The following is a 15,416-nucleotide window of genomic DNA, read 5'->3' on the forward strand; positions in this document are numbered from 1 at the left end:
TCACCCCCTTTATTTGTTTCGCCGTTACCTTTATACTGGTAATGTGCAGGTGATAGCTTTGATGAATATTTAGACGCTGTGAGTCGAGTCGGTGGTTGCTCAGATACGTAGCACTTGGGGGGATAAACAATTGTCTTAATTATTGTTTTATTTGCTGAATCTTATATGGTCTTGGTTTAAATTGTAACTTAAAGTTACCGTGCAAAAATGATACGACTTGATTTGAATATTTATGAATTTTGATGATTCTGTTGCGAGTTAATTATTGAATTTAAACAAAGTGATTTTTAATAATGATTTGATTATCGTTTTAAATTCTTGTGCTATGTATCTATATGAATGCAAGTAAGCCATAAATGTTTTTGAGATGACGAATATGTGATACCTCAATTGTTTCGTTTGTGAACTTTTTTATATTCTGATTTCATTTAAATTTCGTGGGTAGAATTGGGGTGTTACACCTGACACTTCCAGACATCAGCAAGGCATTTGTTGAGGTTAGAATTAAACTTCTCAGGAATTTTGAATTTGAGTGCTAGGATCACCAACCCAATTATCTCTTCGAAAGTTAATTATTTTCCCAATACCAATAATCCAAGTACAATTTTCCAACACCATATCATGAACTTCTTTGAAGCCTTTCCATAATGAGGACTTGATTGTATAGTTGATTAGCTTACCTTTCTTTTTTACTCTAGCAATAAGAAGCTTGGACCAAGATTGATTCTGATTAAGAAATTTCCAGCATAGATGGATGTTAGAAGCTGTATTACAATGTTTCAGTGAGATGATGACTAGCCCGCCTTCAGAAGTCTTGGAAAATCACTTTTTCCAAGCCATATTTACAAGCTTTTTCTTATCCACATTACCACTCTAGATAAAGTTACGCATCCATCGCTCAATATTGCTAATGATAGTGGATGGCAAGTTGTAAATGCTGATGCAGTGCACCATCATACTATGAATAACAGACTTAACCAACATGAGTCTTCCGGCCATTGAAAGCATTTTAACCTTCCAAGACGCTAGCTTGATCTTAATATTATCTGCAAGAAAAGATAAGTGCTTAGATTTTGGCTTACCTATAAATATAGGAACACCAAGGTATACAAAGGGAGGATAATCTATAGAGAATCCAATGATAGCAGCCAGTCTGTTATGTCTATCTTGGGCCATTCCTCCTGCATAAATGATAGATTTATTAGAGTTGCAAATTTGGCTAGAACAAAAGGCATAGTCCTTCAGCAGCTTAGAAATGGAAGTTAGAGATTTAACATGCCCCTACAAAAAATCATAATATATATCGTCAGCAAAAAAAGTATGAGAAGGGACTCTGCAGTGTCTATTAGCCTGAATAAGGTTAATTTGATTCAGGTGCACAAGCTCAGAGATGCCTTTTCTTATAACATCCTTAGCCAAGAAAAAGAGGAGGGGAGATAGAGGATCCCCCTGTCTCACAACATTGGAGCAACTGAAATAACCTACCTGATTACCATTTAAGCCAATAGAAAGGTTAGCAGAATTGAGAAGAGTGTGAATCCAAGAAAAAAATTTAGAATAGAAGACAAAAGTAGTTAGAGTTTTAAAAATGAAGTTCCAATTCAAGGAGTCAAAAGCTTTAGTAATGTCTATTTTGAGGGCAACATTCCCACTAAAGCTTTTATTTCCAAGAAGATTTATGGTTTCAGATGTAAGGCATATGTCATCCTTAATGTTTCTGCCAGCTATGAATCCTTTTTGCTCAGGAGAGATTAAAGTAGGGAGAATGGAGGATAACCTGTCAGCTAGGATTTTCGAAATTATCTTGTATTTAACGTTAGCTATAGCAATTGGTCTATAATGGCTAATGCTACTAGCATCCTTAAACTTAGGCAGCATAATTAGATTGTTAGCACTAAGATTGGGAAGGATCCACTCTCGTAATAAAAATTGGTTGACATCGTTAATAACATCAAGTTTGATTATCTCCCAAAACATGGAAAAGAAGATTGCTCCAAATCCATCAGGGTTAAGGGCTGAGTCAATGTTAAGGTTAAGCACAACACTGTGAATCTCCTCAGGGCTAGGTAAATTCAGCAACCTATCATTCATTTGCTCATTAACAAGATAAGGAATAACTCTTTGAATCAAGTCATAATCATTATCCACAAAATCACAGTTAAAAAGATTCTTAAAATGGTTTTCTATGTGCTTTTCTAAGATCACATTTTTCAGTTTCAAGTTTACCATTTATTATAAGAGAAGAAATCATCTTGGTTTTCCTTTTAATTTTTGCATAAGTATGAAAAAAGTTTTTGTTTCTATCACCTTGCAAGTGCCAATTTATTCGAGACTTCTCCCTCCAAAGCTCCCCTTCCATGTATAAAGCCTTTTCAAAATCAAGCTGAGCTTTAGTTTCCCTTTCCTGCAAAAAATCAGAGTAACCTTCAGCCAAGCTAACAGAATCATGAACATTCCCAAAAGTGAGCTTGTTCCAAACCTTAAGGCAATCCTTAAGATATCTAAGTTTTTTAGCTAGAATGAACATGGGGCAGCCATAAACTTTTTCTTTTCAGACTTCCTTAATAAGTCTTTCACAATCCTCGTGCAAGGACCAAATCTTTAAGAATTTAAATTGGCTTTTAAAAACAACGTCATCAAGCTTTATGGATAAAAGGATGGGATAGTGATCAGATTTAGCCTTAGTAAGGGTGTTACAAACAACAGATTTACAAGAGTCCAACATTGCAAGATTGCAAATAGATTAGTCAAGCCGCTTTTATGTTATATGCTTTCCCTTTCTCCCATTGCCCCAAGTGAGGGAGTTACCAAGAGTGGGAATGTGAATAAGTTGATTTAAGTCAGACCAATTAAAGAAGTCCTCCATAGGGATTTTTGCACGCTGGTGGCTTCCTTTGTATTTAGAGGCACACACAATAGCATTAAAGTCCCCCACAAAGGTCCAAGGGATATTATTGGAAAGATTCTTAAAGAATTCCAAAGGGACCTTCTATGAACATAGCTAGTAGAAGCATAAATTACAGAGAAACCTAAAGTGGTGTTGTGAGAATCAATGGTGAAATTTATATGTTGATCATCAATATTAACAATAGAGGGCTCAAGATTATATTTACAAAAGAACCATATGTTAGGCAATAAGATATCCCTATTATTAACAGCAAAGAGTTTGAAATCTAACCTGTCCAGCCATCATGGGCGAAGTTATCGAACTTCATCCAAGATTCAACAAGAAAAACAAAGTTAAGAGTATTGTTGAGAATCTTCTTTTAAGGGCAAGCCTGGAGGCTTTATTAGCAATTCCTCTTATATTCCAAAAGAGGCAATTCATAGAGAAAGTTTGCTGGGACTATACCTTGGTCTAGTATTGCTTAAAGTTAGGGCTTCTCTATTTCTCCTATTTTTTTTTAATACCAATTGGAAGTACTTGTCAGGAAAGAGGTCGACACCATTTTCATCATCTTTCTCCATCTCAGCCATGTTTTCCTAAGATTCATTTCAAAAATTCATGACTTGTGCTTTGAGAGCCGAGTCAATTTGAGTCTCCAGGATATATTTCACAAGTTGAGTAGCATCCACATACTCGTTGTATGATTTACTATCTTCTTCCTGGGGAGAGGTATTGATGTTATTACCCAAAATTACCCCATCAGAGGTTGAGGCCCCTTGGATGTCCCCAAAAGAGTTGGAAGCTTCACCAGCCTTCTACACATCAACAAGCGGTGTAACCACAACTTCACTACCACCAATATTGAGAGAATAGTAGCTATTATGGATGTAGAGGTCCAAGCCGTTGAAAGAGACCCTTCTACCAAACCTTTGAGACCCAGGAGAGCTCTCATGAAGAGGATATCAAGAAGAAGAAAGGTTATAAGGCCAGTCATCATCGATTCTGATGATAATGAAGAAGCAGATTCTATTTGGTCAAACTTTCTCTCAGCTATAGGATTTAGATATGATTACAAAAAAATGACCTTTTTTTAATTTTATTTAATGAAAGTTTTATTCTATGGTTTCTTATCTGTCAGCTTAAGGTTACAACTAATTTAGACATTTCATTCTATGGTTTTATACACATTAATCTATAAGCTTTCATCCTATGGTTATATGCTACTAAATATAAATAAAACCAAAACGAAAAATAAAGGAAATGCTCCATACATAAAAATTATAACTTACAGTAAATTATCTTGTTGTCTTTCCCATATTCATTAACTCTTTAGACTATTTGTATGTTAACCATCCAAAACACCAAAACCAAAACCTAAAACAACACAAAGTAATGTTTTTCTCAACAACAATAAGAACAGTAGTAATGGAGAACAACAACAAGAACAACAAGAGAAACATTAATGGGGATCAACAACAATAACATACTGATGAGAGAGTTTTTCGTTCCCTACGGCTCCTTGGAGAAGAAATGTTATTTCGTTGCTTGGAGAATTAGTGTTCTTTGATTGGGGCTCAAAAATTTATTTAGGTAGACACTTAAGGAATTAAAAAGATAAAGAGTATTTATCTTGGTTAATATAAAAAACAAAGGTAACCTAGCCGACATAAAATCTATAAAAAAATAAAGGCACCTTTTTGTTTGCAAAAAGAATAAAAAATTAGTGAGCTTTTATCTCTGTTTTACAGAAAACCGAGGTAATATATCCGTCGTAAAATCTATACAAAAATATAGGTGCCTTTTTGGTTCCATATAAAACATTAAATAAAAGGAGTTGGGAATTTGAACCTCACATCCTGGGTATATATTTATGTCAGTTTTATTAAAATCTTAGGTAATTGATTTATTATTATTATTTTTCAAATAGTACAAGGTGTTCCAGTCACATGTACCAGCGGGTTTTTATCGTATGTGGTGAAAGCTTCGTCATAAAAAGCGTTATTTGTTGTAGTGAAGGAAAAACCCTAAAAAACTCATAATAATTTTGTGTGGACTTAATGTTAATTTCCCATGCTTATGGAGTTTAGACTTTGGTTCATATGAGATCCTTTGATTCATATGATACTTGGTTCACCTGATGCTTTGAACTTAATTTGACACTTGAGACTTCATTTATGAACTTTGGATTCATCTGATACAATTATGATCTTGGGACTTTATCTGAATCTTAACTTCCATCAACTTTCTCAAGGATTCATCTGATCACATTGCCTTGCTTGCTTGTTGCTTATCTTGTGCTAAATTCTGGTATCAGATATGAGATGTCGGAGGAGATGTCACGACACAAATATCTGAGGACTAAACACTATGGAGCAAAACTATAAATAGTAACAGACACAAGGAAGTGTTTACCCAGTTCAGAACAACCTTCTTACTCTAAAACTTCCCAAGATCATACAAAGCTTAGTTATGATCTTATCTCTCAGGAGATCTTGCCTCTTATCAACTGTGACCCGTCTCTGAAGGTGAAAACAATTATCTCGCATATCGTTACAACATACAACTATACTCCATCCTACAAAAAGGCTTAGATAGAGAAAACAAAGGCCATTGAAATTGTGTACGACAATTGGGAGGAGCCATACAAAAATCTTCCACGTTACCTAATTGCGCTTCAAACATATGCTCCTGACACCGTTTCTATTCTAGAGACATTGCCAGCGCATGCCCCAAATGGAACCCGTGTCCAAGGAAATGGAATGTTCTATCACCTTTTCTGGGCTTTCCAACCTTGCATACGAGGGTTTGCATATTGTAAACCGATACTGCAAATCGATGGAACTTGGTTATATGGTAAATACAAAGGAACCATGTTGATGGCTGTTGCGCAAGATGGAAACAATAATTTATTTCTAGTAGAATTCACAATAGTGGAAGGTGAAACTGCCGCGGGTTGGAGTTTCTTTCTAAGAATCTTCGAGAATATGTTGCTCCTAAACCTAATCTTTGTTTAATCTCTGATAGGCATGCTTCCATTGAAAGTGCTTGCAACAATCCAGCAAACGGATGACAACACCCACCATCAACACATGTATACTATCTTCCCCATATTGCCCAGAATTTCATGCGGGAGATTAAGGATAGGCACCTCCGGAAAACACTGGTCAATGCAGGATATGCATTAACTCAACTTACATTCCAACATTATTGGAGTGAAATTGTATTGTCAAATCCGGATGCGGGAAGTTGGATTGATAATCTTTCTAGGGAGAAATGGACCAGGGCTTACGACAACAACGTGCGATGGGACCACATGACAACAAATCTAGTAGAATCCATGAATGGTATTTTTAAGGGCATTCGAAACCTTCCTATCACTGCACTGGTGGAGGCAACCTACTTTAGGATGACTTCGATATTCTCAACAAGAGGTACAAGGTGGAGTGCTGTTAAAGAATCGGGTCAACTGTTCAACGAGAGTTGCATAAAAATTATGAAAGAACAATCAGTAAAGGCCAATAGTCATCATGTAACTGCTTTTGATCGATTCAACCGCACCTTCAGTGTTCGAGATATCATTGACCACAATGAAGGATTGCCGAGACAACAATATAGGGTTCTACTAGATGAGCATTGGTGCGACTGTGGAAAGTTTCAAGCATTTCGTATGCCTTGCTAACATGTCATAACAGCATGTGCATTTGCGCACTGAGACGCATTATCACTACTATCTCCAATTTACAAGGCTGAGACATTGCTCCAAGTATACAGTGTGGCATTTCCAGTGGTAGCAAAGGAGGATTATTGGCCTGAGTATGATGGGGAGGTAGTTTGGCATAATGACACAATGCGACGAAATAAAAAGGGTTGCCCCAACAGTACTCGTATTCGAACCGAAATGGACGTGCATGACAAAATGGAAAGAAAATGTAGCATTTATCGTCAACTAGGACACAATAAAAAGAAATGTCCTAGTCGTGGAACAACCTCATCGCATGTTTAATCAACTTTGTAACATATTTTTACGATAATGTATCAAATTTGTAACATATTTTTAATCAATGAACTCTACTTTATTAAGAGGCGAAATCGACAACACAAACATTAATTAGGGTTAATAACAATTTTACGAAATCGGCGTGTCAGATAATTTTACGAAAATCAAAGACCGGAATTGAAAACTTTGCGCGAAATGAAACGAAGTAGAGTATTTTTAAAAAAAACCTAACACATAGGAGCCATTTCAAATGGCGCCTATGTGTAAACAACAACAAGTTTACGCCATTTCATATAGCTTGCCCTATCTTCATAAAATTTACGCCATTTGATATGGCTATTTCACAACCAATGCGACATTTGGTTTGGCGCCAGGGTATGCTGCCAAACCTAGACACTTTGGTAAATTTTCTGAAATACTTATTTTTTTAGATATTTTTTTAACCTGGATATTTAATTTTTTTCTCACATATTTAACCCAAAAATAAGTTAGAAATTTTAAAATATAAAACGCTAATGGTGGTGTAGTTTATTATTTTATTGCTAATATTGTTATTAATATATGGAATTATTATTTTTTAATATAATATTATTTTACATTTTAAGAAATTTATAAAAAGCCACCACAGACTTTTTTAAATTAAAAAAAAAAAAAAAACACACCTTGTACTAACCTTAGTTTTTAAAATGGAGGAACAAAACGTTATGAACCATCAAATAGAGAAATTAAAAATACATTTAAATTTTACAAATATGTATTATAATTAACCATTAACTAAAACTAACAACAAAATTAAATATGGTTCGAGTTTGCTGAATGCAATTAATAAAATATTTTTCTTTTGTATGATTTTAATACTTTTATTAAAACTTTCATTAACTTAGTCATTTATTCTTTATAAAACAAAAAATGTATTTTTTTCTATAGAAATTTCTTAAAATATTAATCTTATTCTATCATATTGTTTATTTTTCTAATTATTAATTTATATATATCAACCATTTATTTGCATAAATAAAAAATTTACACTTAGTTTTTTTTTTTTTAAAAGCAAGAAACAAATTTATAAACTCAAAGAACAAGATACAACGGGTACAATGTCTATCCCAACAAAAAAAATTACACTCCTATTGAAATCTAGCTTAAGTAAAACAATGGGTTATTACTAAACTCATAGAAATTACAATTGGCACGCATAATTTTCCCGATAAATGACCATCTCCATATAAGAGCTTTACAACTCCATACGACATCTCTAGAGTTCCAAGACGCGTTGTTAAAGACAATGTCATTTCTTTTCAACCAAATATGCTCCAAAGAATTGCAAGCCAAATAGTTCCCTCCTTCCCTTTTTTAACCTTCTTTGATCTACAAAAGTTACTCCAATACCAAAAACTCTCCTTCATATCCTCAAAACATTTATGACTCAATCCAATCCAATCGGCCATCTCCCTCCGAGCAATTTTGGCATTCCGACAACTTTAAAAAGTATGCTTCAATGATTCATTTACTTCTTCGCAAAGGACGCAATCAACACTCGAAGAACTATCGAGGATACCTTTATTCAAAAGTAAATCTTTGGTTGGTATTTTATTGAGGAAACAACGCCAACCAAAAGCTTTTACCTTAAGCGGGACCTCCACCTTCCACACATCTTTAAAAACCGAGTCAAAGCGATTTGCCGGACCGAAAGAAAAATGTCTACTATTAAGAATGTAATAGCAAGAGAAAACCGAAAATTTACCATCTATCTCATGATTCCATGTAACTTTATCCTACTGTCCCAAGCGAATATTAGCCGACAAAAGGAGCCTCCCTAAAGCCTCTAACTGGCCGTGATGATGAAGCACAGCCGGCCCATTTATGCTTAGTTATTTCAACTAGTACATCTCACTTTTTATTTGATCATATTTATGTTTCAAATGTAATTTATCAATTTTTATTTACTTAAATAAACCATAGTAAAATACTGATGGGCGTATGGACTTGTTCACCTTTAAATTAGAAAAATCTGAAACTCTCTTCTAAGGGTGTCACATGGCGGAACCAGAATAAAGTCGAAAAAAAAATACGTTTCTTATATTGTTGATTGTAGATTTATATAATTATTAAACAAATTAAGTTCCCAAAAAAAAATAGTTTGCTTACTATGTCAATTTTTCTTTAACAGAATCCACGTTTTACGGATTTGCTGCACATTGTAGCAGTGAAAAGAGTGATAGTGGGAGACTCTCTCAACTCATTCACCAAAGCCACAACAAAACCCTAATGGTGACAACAACGAGAAGAAGAGGCGGTGTTCCACCGTCCACCACGGTGGTCATCAAACCATTTCTCTTCTCCCCAGACAGAAACATCTCCGCCATCATCAATCTTTGCAGCCAACAAGACAACAATCCTAGGATCATCAGTTACATTCCTTTCGTTTGCGAAATCTGCACAGACACTAAACCAATGAAAGAAGCTTTCTGCATCATAGCTTGTTCCCACACTTATTGCTGCGAGTGCGTTGTTATGTACATTTTTTCAAATCTGCAAAACAACGTCACCAACATTCGTTGTCCATTTATTGGGTGCACTAGTTTATTGGAAGCCGAGAGTTGTCGTAGGATTCTTCCAGCAGAGATTTATGATCGGTGGGGGAAGGCATCTTGCGAGGCTATGTTTGATGTTTCATTGAAAGTTTATTGTCCCTTTGCAGACTGTTCGGTTCTCATGATCAAAGACCGGAAGGAGGAGGTTATTAGAAGATCGAAATGTCCGAATTGTAAGAGGATGTTCTGTGCAGAATGTAAGGTTACATGGCATGAAGGAATCGAATGCATTGAGTTCCAGAAACTGAATGCCGATGATAAAAGTAACGAAGGTGTTATGTTGATGCGCCTTGCCAAGGACAAGAAGTGGAAGAGATGCCCTAATTGCAGAGTTTATGTTGCCAGATCTGCGGGATGCAACCACATGACATGCAGGTTCCTTTTCTTTTTAATCATCTATCTTTTAGTATTCTTATGGCCAATGTTTGCATTATTAGCTTTAAAATATATAGTTGCAGACTTGCAGCATTTTCAAAATATATAGTTGTAACCACAGAAGTTTTATGGGAAAATTACTCACCCCAATTTTTCTTTTTTACTAGTTCTCTAAGATAAGTTGTTTTTCACTCGTAATAATAATTGGTTTGTAATTTTTTTGTCTGAGTTTTATAGCTTTCTCCTGTAATTGAGTTGGAGAACCTTTTGTTCTCCCTTATATAATATCTTGCTTAAAAAAAAATTCTACTAGAAAAGGTTTTTTCAACTTTCATTGGAATTTCATCATTGAAGCATTGGATCGGGGAATTTTTTTAGGTTTCAATTTTTCCAATTTGAGCAATTGAAAAGTTCTATTTTGCATGGGTCCTAAGATTAGGCTATGTAGGGATGTGGCATTGTTAGGTTCATGGATTGTGAATTTTACAGCTTAGGATGATGTTTAATGTATCGATGATATCGACCGCATTAAGCTTGGATTGGAGTACTAGAGAGTAGACAGTTCAGGCTGTATCTTTAAGCTACGGTCCCTCCACATTTTTCCCTTCTGCTTGGTTTAACGGAGGGGAGGGGAGGGGAGGGGAGGGGAGGGGGAGGGGGAAGGAGGGGAGGGAACTTAACTAAATATATGTTCGGTTCAAAGTAGGGGAGGGGAGGGGAGGGATTTTTAACGACACATGTACAAGGGGAGGAGAGGGATTTTAAAATTAAATTACCTTTTTATTCTTATAAATATTGTTATTTGTACTTCGTAAAAATAATTCTATATAACAATAGTATTGAGTAAATTTCTCCAAATAAAAACTTGTTCGTTTATCAATCATACTATAATAGTAAACAACAACACACATTAGTTGAACTATAGATCTTCAACGCAAATCAAACCATTATCTAATCTTGATGATTCATCTAATCCAATAAAATAATTTCTATAATTTAAAATACATAAAATAATGTTAGAATGTTAAAAAAATTGGACAAATAATATTAAACTTAAAATCTTTATTTATAACATAAATATAATATATTTGCATATTGTTATTATTATTATTATTATTAATAGTATAACAAAAAAATCTTATTACTATTGTATATTATAAATAAGAACTGATATAAGGATGTTATTATTATTAAAAAACAACATAATATCAAAAAGGAAAATTCAACAAAATAAAAAGGAAAAAATTCACCTGAGAGCAACAAGTCACAAATAGCAACCGCACAATAGAAGAAAAATGAAACGTGAAATAACACAGAAAAATCTAGTCTTTAATGATTCAATAAGAGCAATCTTGGAATTAAAAAAATAATTAAGGATAAAATAGGAAAATTAATAAAATTTTGATTAATGAATCTTCCCTCCCCTCCAAATTCCCCCAATTTGGAGGGGAGCAAAAAGTGAGTTGAGGAGTGAATTTGCTCCCCTCCCCTCCCCTCATAAAAAATGAACCAAACATATTTGTTTATAAATATTCCCTCCCCTTCCCTCCATCTACTTCCAACCAAACGGACCCTTAAGTTCCAATTCTTTTATTTTTCTTCACTATGGTTGATTCTTAATTGAAAATTATAATTTAAATCATATGCTAAAATTGCAGGTGTCTATGTAGATTTTGTTACAGATGTGGAGATGTTTCCAACTTTACGAACTCTTGCAGTTGTTTTAAGCCCAACCGCGTCCCTGTCCGTAGGGTTCAACAATCAGAACGGCTTACTTTTCAAAGACTTGTCACAAGAATTATCGTTTGTGCTCTCATTTGTATTCCGATCATTATAATTAAATCTGTTTTATTTTAAAAATATTTTTTTTATTTTTATCTGTTTCTTTATCATGCTTTATAATAATCTCATTCACTTTTCTTAAACCCGCTTTTACCTTATATATATATATATATATATATTACGAAACTAGAATCCAGTATATGTTGATGGTAAAGAGTTACGAATTAGTGGAGTTGATCTCCGATACGACGATATTGGGGAACTTGTAAAATTAGCACTTCAATATTTAATTCAGTTTAGAATACTATATGAGTGGAGTAAAAAGTGGAGATCATAAATTGTACCTTGAATATCTCGTGTGATAACTTTTATACAGTCATTTGGAATGAATTAGATATTCGCTTTTGGGCCTTTGGTTGGCCTCCGAAGATGTTGTTCACTTAGATTTGAAGTGGAAACGTCTTGGTTCGATTTCAAAACTACTGGGAGAGAGGTGCCTTAAATATCTTCTCATCATTGAAATGATTCACTGCTCTTTTTTTCTGACGTGTGGCTTGAGATGACTAGTTAGGGCATGATGTTGTTTATATCGCACTTGAGTTTGTTTACGTTTCCCAAGAAGGACCTCGTCGTTGATTTTGTAACTTCTCATAAAACTTTATCAGACTCGTTGCTTGTCTTCGTCTATATATTTAGTTGCTACGCATTTGATGAAACTTTTTTCAATCCTTGAGAGTCATTTTCTAATTGCAAGTACATTCCTCTATTCGTTCTCAAGAGTATATACCAAGGTGGTTGCTGCTTCTTGCTCAAAGCTTTCAGTTCTCCCTATTACTCTTAGCTTTTCTCGACATCTTTTGCTTTACCATGTATCTTCCTTACCGCAATCTTTTAATATTGTTGCACCTCTATTCGTTCTCAAGAGTATATACCATGGTGGTTGCTGCTTCTTTCTCAAAGCTTTTAGTTTTCCCGATTACTCTTAACTTTTCTCGGCATCTTTCGCTTTACCAAGTATCTTCCTTATCTCAATCTTTTAATATTGTTGCACCCCAAAATTTGCCCTCCTATATTTTCTTAACTGACTTTGACTTTTCATCATGACATATGCATACACACATGTCACTGGCTCTCTGAACATAGGATCAAGGTTCCGCTATTTCAAAAGATACAACTGAAGTAATTGTTCCGTCAATTGGTACAATGAATCGAGAATTCCAGTTTCTTGAAGTGCAGTACGGTCCACGGATTTTCTCAAGTTCTCTCATCAGGGACCAATCAAATCCTTGTCATAGCAAGTTTTCTCGCACTCTAGTGTGCCCAAAATTTTGCCCGCTTTATTTATAACATTTAAAATTATTTTTAACTTTTGATTTTATAAATTTTATTCAAGTTTACTAACATTTGGTGTTAATATTAATTTTGCTTATTTAAAAATATAATAGTTTATTTTAAATATTTGTATTTTAAAAATAATAAAGTTGCTCATCCTTCATATGCTCTCAAATGTCTTCCTATTTAAAATAAATGAAATAACACAATTATTAAGGAAATTTTTTTGCATGTATAGGGTCATGAGTTCAATTCTCACTTGGTGCATTTTGGACATTTTTTTGCTATTTTTTTTATCATTTTTGCACTTAGACACAAGTATGTCCAGTTTCACAATTTTGGTGACCAAGATGGGTTGTTGGGCTTTTGGATATTGATTATTTCCTCTTATGTATTTTAACCTAATTCTCTAACTGTTTAAAAAGGGGTCTTGACAACCCTAAAAGGGAACTTTTTTTTATTCACTTTCCCGCACAATTAAACTTAAATCTCTTAATTCAAACTAAAAAACAAACTGTTGGCCGATGATTAATCTATGAGGCCACCCTTTTTAAAACGTTTTTTTCCAAAACTTTTGGCAAGTGATTGTTATGAGACCCTTATCGTTTTCAAAAACCTTTTTGGCCAATGACGGTATCTGAGGCGTGCTTTTGTTTTAAAAATTATTGTTTTGGCCAATGATTTAACATGAGGCCTCCCTTTAAAAAATGTTTTTGGGCTAATGATGATACATGGGTCTTCCCTTTTCCCTCATATTTTATTGTTGCTACATTTTGGTTAAAATACCTTTTGACCTTTGGTCATTGTTGTCTTGATCTGATAATGACCCTATCTTCTTTTTGCTATACATGGTTTTTGGCCTTTGGCATTGTTGTCTCGACCGGATAATGACCCTGTCTTCTTTTTGCTATACACAGCTTTTGGCCTTTGTCATTGTTGTTTCGACTTGACAGTGACTCTATCAAAACCTTTGGGTTTTACCCTTTTGGCCAATATGAGGCCTATTTTTTTAATCTATTAATCAACAATTATAAAAAAAAAATTTTTTTTTAAATAAACCCAAAGGCTAAATGGGTCCCCTTGAGTACAAGGGAGGCAAATGATGTCTAACACCTTCCCTTTGCCTAATTTACCTACTTATCCAAAATCTCTTATTTTTTGTAAATTTTAAGATAGGTTGCTACAACTGACGATTTAGCTGGAGAAGTTTTTTTAAAAAAAATTAGGTTTACCTAGTTTACCCTTTCGATTTTATTGTTATCATTATTATTTTTTATTTTACAATTTATATTATTATTGTTAATTATTTCTAACAATTTTATTATTATTACTACTAACCATTTTATCATTGTTAATTAATTTTAATAATTGTATTGTTATTGTATTTATTATCATTACTAACAATTATACAAATTTGTTTTATTGTTATGGCAATACGATTTTAATATTATACTAACATTTCATAATTACATAATTATTGCGAGTTTCAGTTTAATATCTAATAAATGGTGAAAATCTCTTTTGAGACATAATCTGATACAATAATTGATAAGTATTAAGAGGATTATTAATACAACTAGTACGATACCCGTGCGTTCGCACGGGTATCTGTCGTTTTTTCGCATTTGGATTGAGGAAAATAAATTGTATTAGTAAAATATTAAATTTGAGTTAAAATGGAAAAATTTATAAAAATAATAATATTAAATAAATTGAATATTGGAAAGAAAAAGTAATTAAAAAATAAAGTTTATATGTTATTTTAATAGTATGTAATAAAAATTGGAAAGGTCTAATGCTATAAACTTATTCACATATACTTTCAACATATTAAGATCGCTTCTCGTTAATATTGAATATTTTAATTAATAACTTCTTGTTCCCGTTAATATTCAATAGTTTGATCAATAACTTCCTGTTCCTGTTAATATTCAATATTTTGATCAAATTTTTTTTATTTTCGTTAATATTCAATATTTTGATTTGTAACTTCATGTTTTCGTTAATATTCAATATTTTGATCAGTAACTTCATGATCCCGTTAATATTCAGTAATTTTGATATGTAACTTCATGTTCCCGTTATTATTCAATAGTTTGATCAGTAATTTTATGTTCCTGTTAATATTCAATATTTTTATCAATAACTTCATGTTCTTGTTAATATTCAATATTTTGATTAGTAACTTCATGTTTCCGCTAATATTAATATTTTGACTAGTAACTTCATATTCCTGTTAATATTCATTATTTTTATCAGTAACTTCATGTTCCTGTTATTAGTACATTCATGTTTTCGTTACTATTCAATATTTTGATCAATAAGTTCATGTTCCCGTTAAAATTCAATATTTTGATCAGTAATTTAATATTCCCGTTATTGTTAATTATTTTGATCACCAACTTCATGTTTCCGTTAATATTACTGTTTTACCAACAATAGAACAAAA

At 33.3% G+C, this 15,416-nt stretch overlaps 2 protein-coding genes across 2 annotated transcripts; one reads left to right on the plus strand and one right to left on the minus strand.

The window, feature by feature from the left end:
* Window positions 1-873: 873 nt before the first annotated feature.
* On the minus strand, window positions 874-3,477 carry LOC131597478 (uncharacterized). The gene is made up of 5 exons (XM_058870174.1): window positions 3,353-3,477; window positions 2,987-3,178; window positions 2,308-2,501; window positions 1,486-2,195; window positions 874-1,281 (listed from the first exon to the last, which is right to left on the minus strand). Exons 1-5 carry the CDS (start codon window positions 3,475-3,477, stop codon window positions 874-876), a joined length of 1,629 nt encoding a protein of 542 aa, XP_058726157.1.
* A 2,534-nt stretch (window positions 3,478-6,011) lies between these two features.
* Window positions 6,012-11,710, plus strand: LOC131597479 (uncharacterized). The gene is made up of 3 exons (XM_058870175.1): window positions 6,012-6,552; window positions 9,055-9,853; window positions 11,512-11,710. The coding sequence occupies exons 1-3, from the start codon at window positions 6,012-6,014 to the stop codon at window positions 11,708-11,710; spliced, it is 1,539 nt and encodes a 512-aa protein (XP_058726158.1).
* The last annotated feature ends 3,706 nt before the right edge of the window (window positions 11,711-15,416 follow it).

This window comes from Vicia villosa, linkage group LG4 (assembly GCF_029867415.1).
Source record: "Vicia villosa cultivar HV-30 ecotype Madison, WI linkage group LG4, Vvil1.0, whole genome shotgun sequence".
In the NCBI taxonomy this organism is placed as follows: domain Eukaryota; kingdom Viridiplantae; phylum Streptophyta; class Magnoliopsida; order Fabales; family Fabaceae; genus Vicia; species Vicia villosa.

Excerpts from the sequence above, each read along its gene's own strand:
- LOC131597478 (XM_058870174.1), bottom strand. The coding sequence starts at position 3,477 with ATGGCTGAGATGGAGAAAGATGATGAAAATGGTGTCGACCTCTTTCCT. Across the intron at positions 2,502-2,986 it reads ACTAGCTATGTTCATAGAAG|ATATCTTAAGGATTGCCTTA; the intron begins GTCCCTTTGGAA and ends TAAAAAACTTAG. Across the intron at positions 2,196-2,307 it reads AATAAATTGGCACTTGCAAG|AAAAGCACATAGAAAACCAT; the intron begins GTGATAGAAACA and ends ATGTGATCTTAG.
- LOC131597479 (XM_058870175.1), top strand. The coding sequence starts at position 6,012 with ATGCGGGAGATTAAGGATAGGCACCTCCGGAAAACACTGGTCAATGCA. Across the intron at positions 6,553-9,054 it reads TGGAAAGTTTCAAGCATTTC|AATCCACGTTTTACGGATTT; the intron begins GTATGCCTTGCT and ends TTTCTTTAACAG. Across the intron at positions 9,854-11,511 it reads TGCAACCACATGACATGCAG|GTGTCTATGTAGATTTTGTT; the intron begins GTTCCTTTTCTT and ends CTAAAATTGCAG.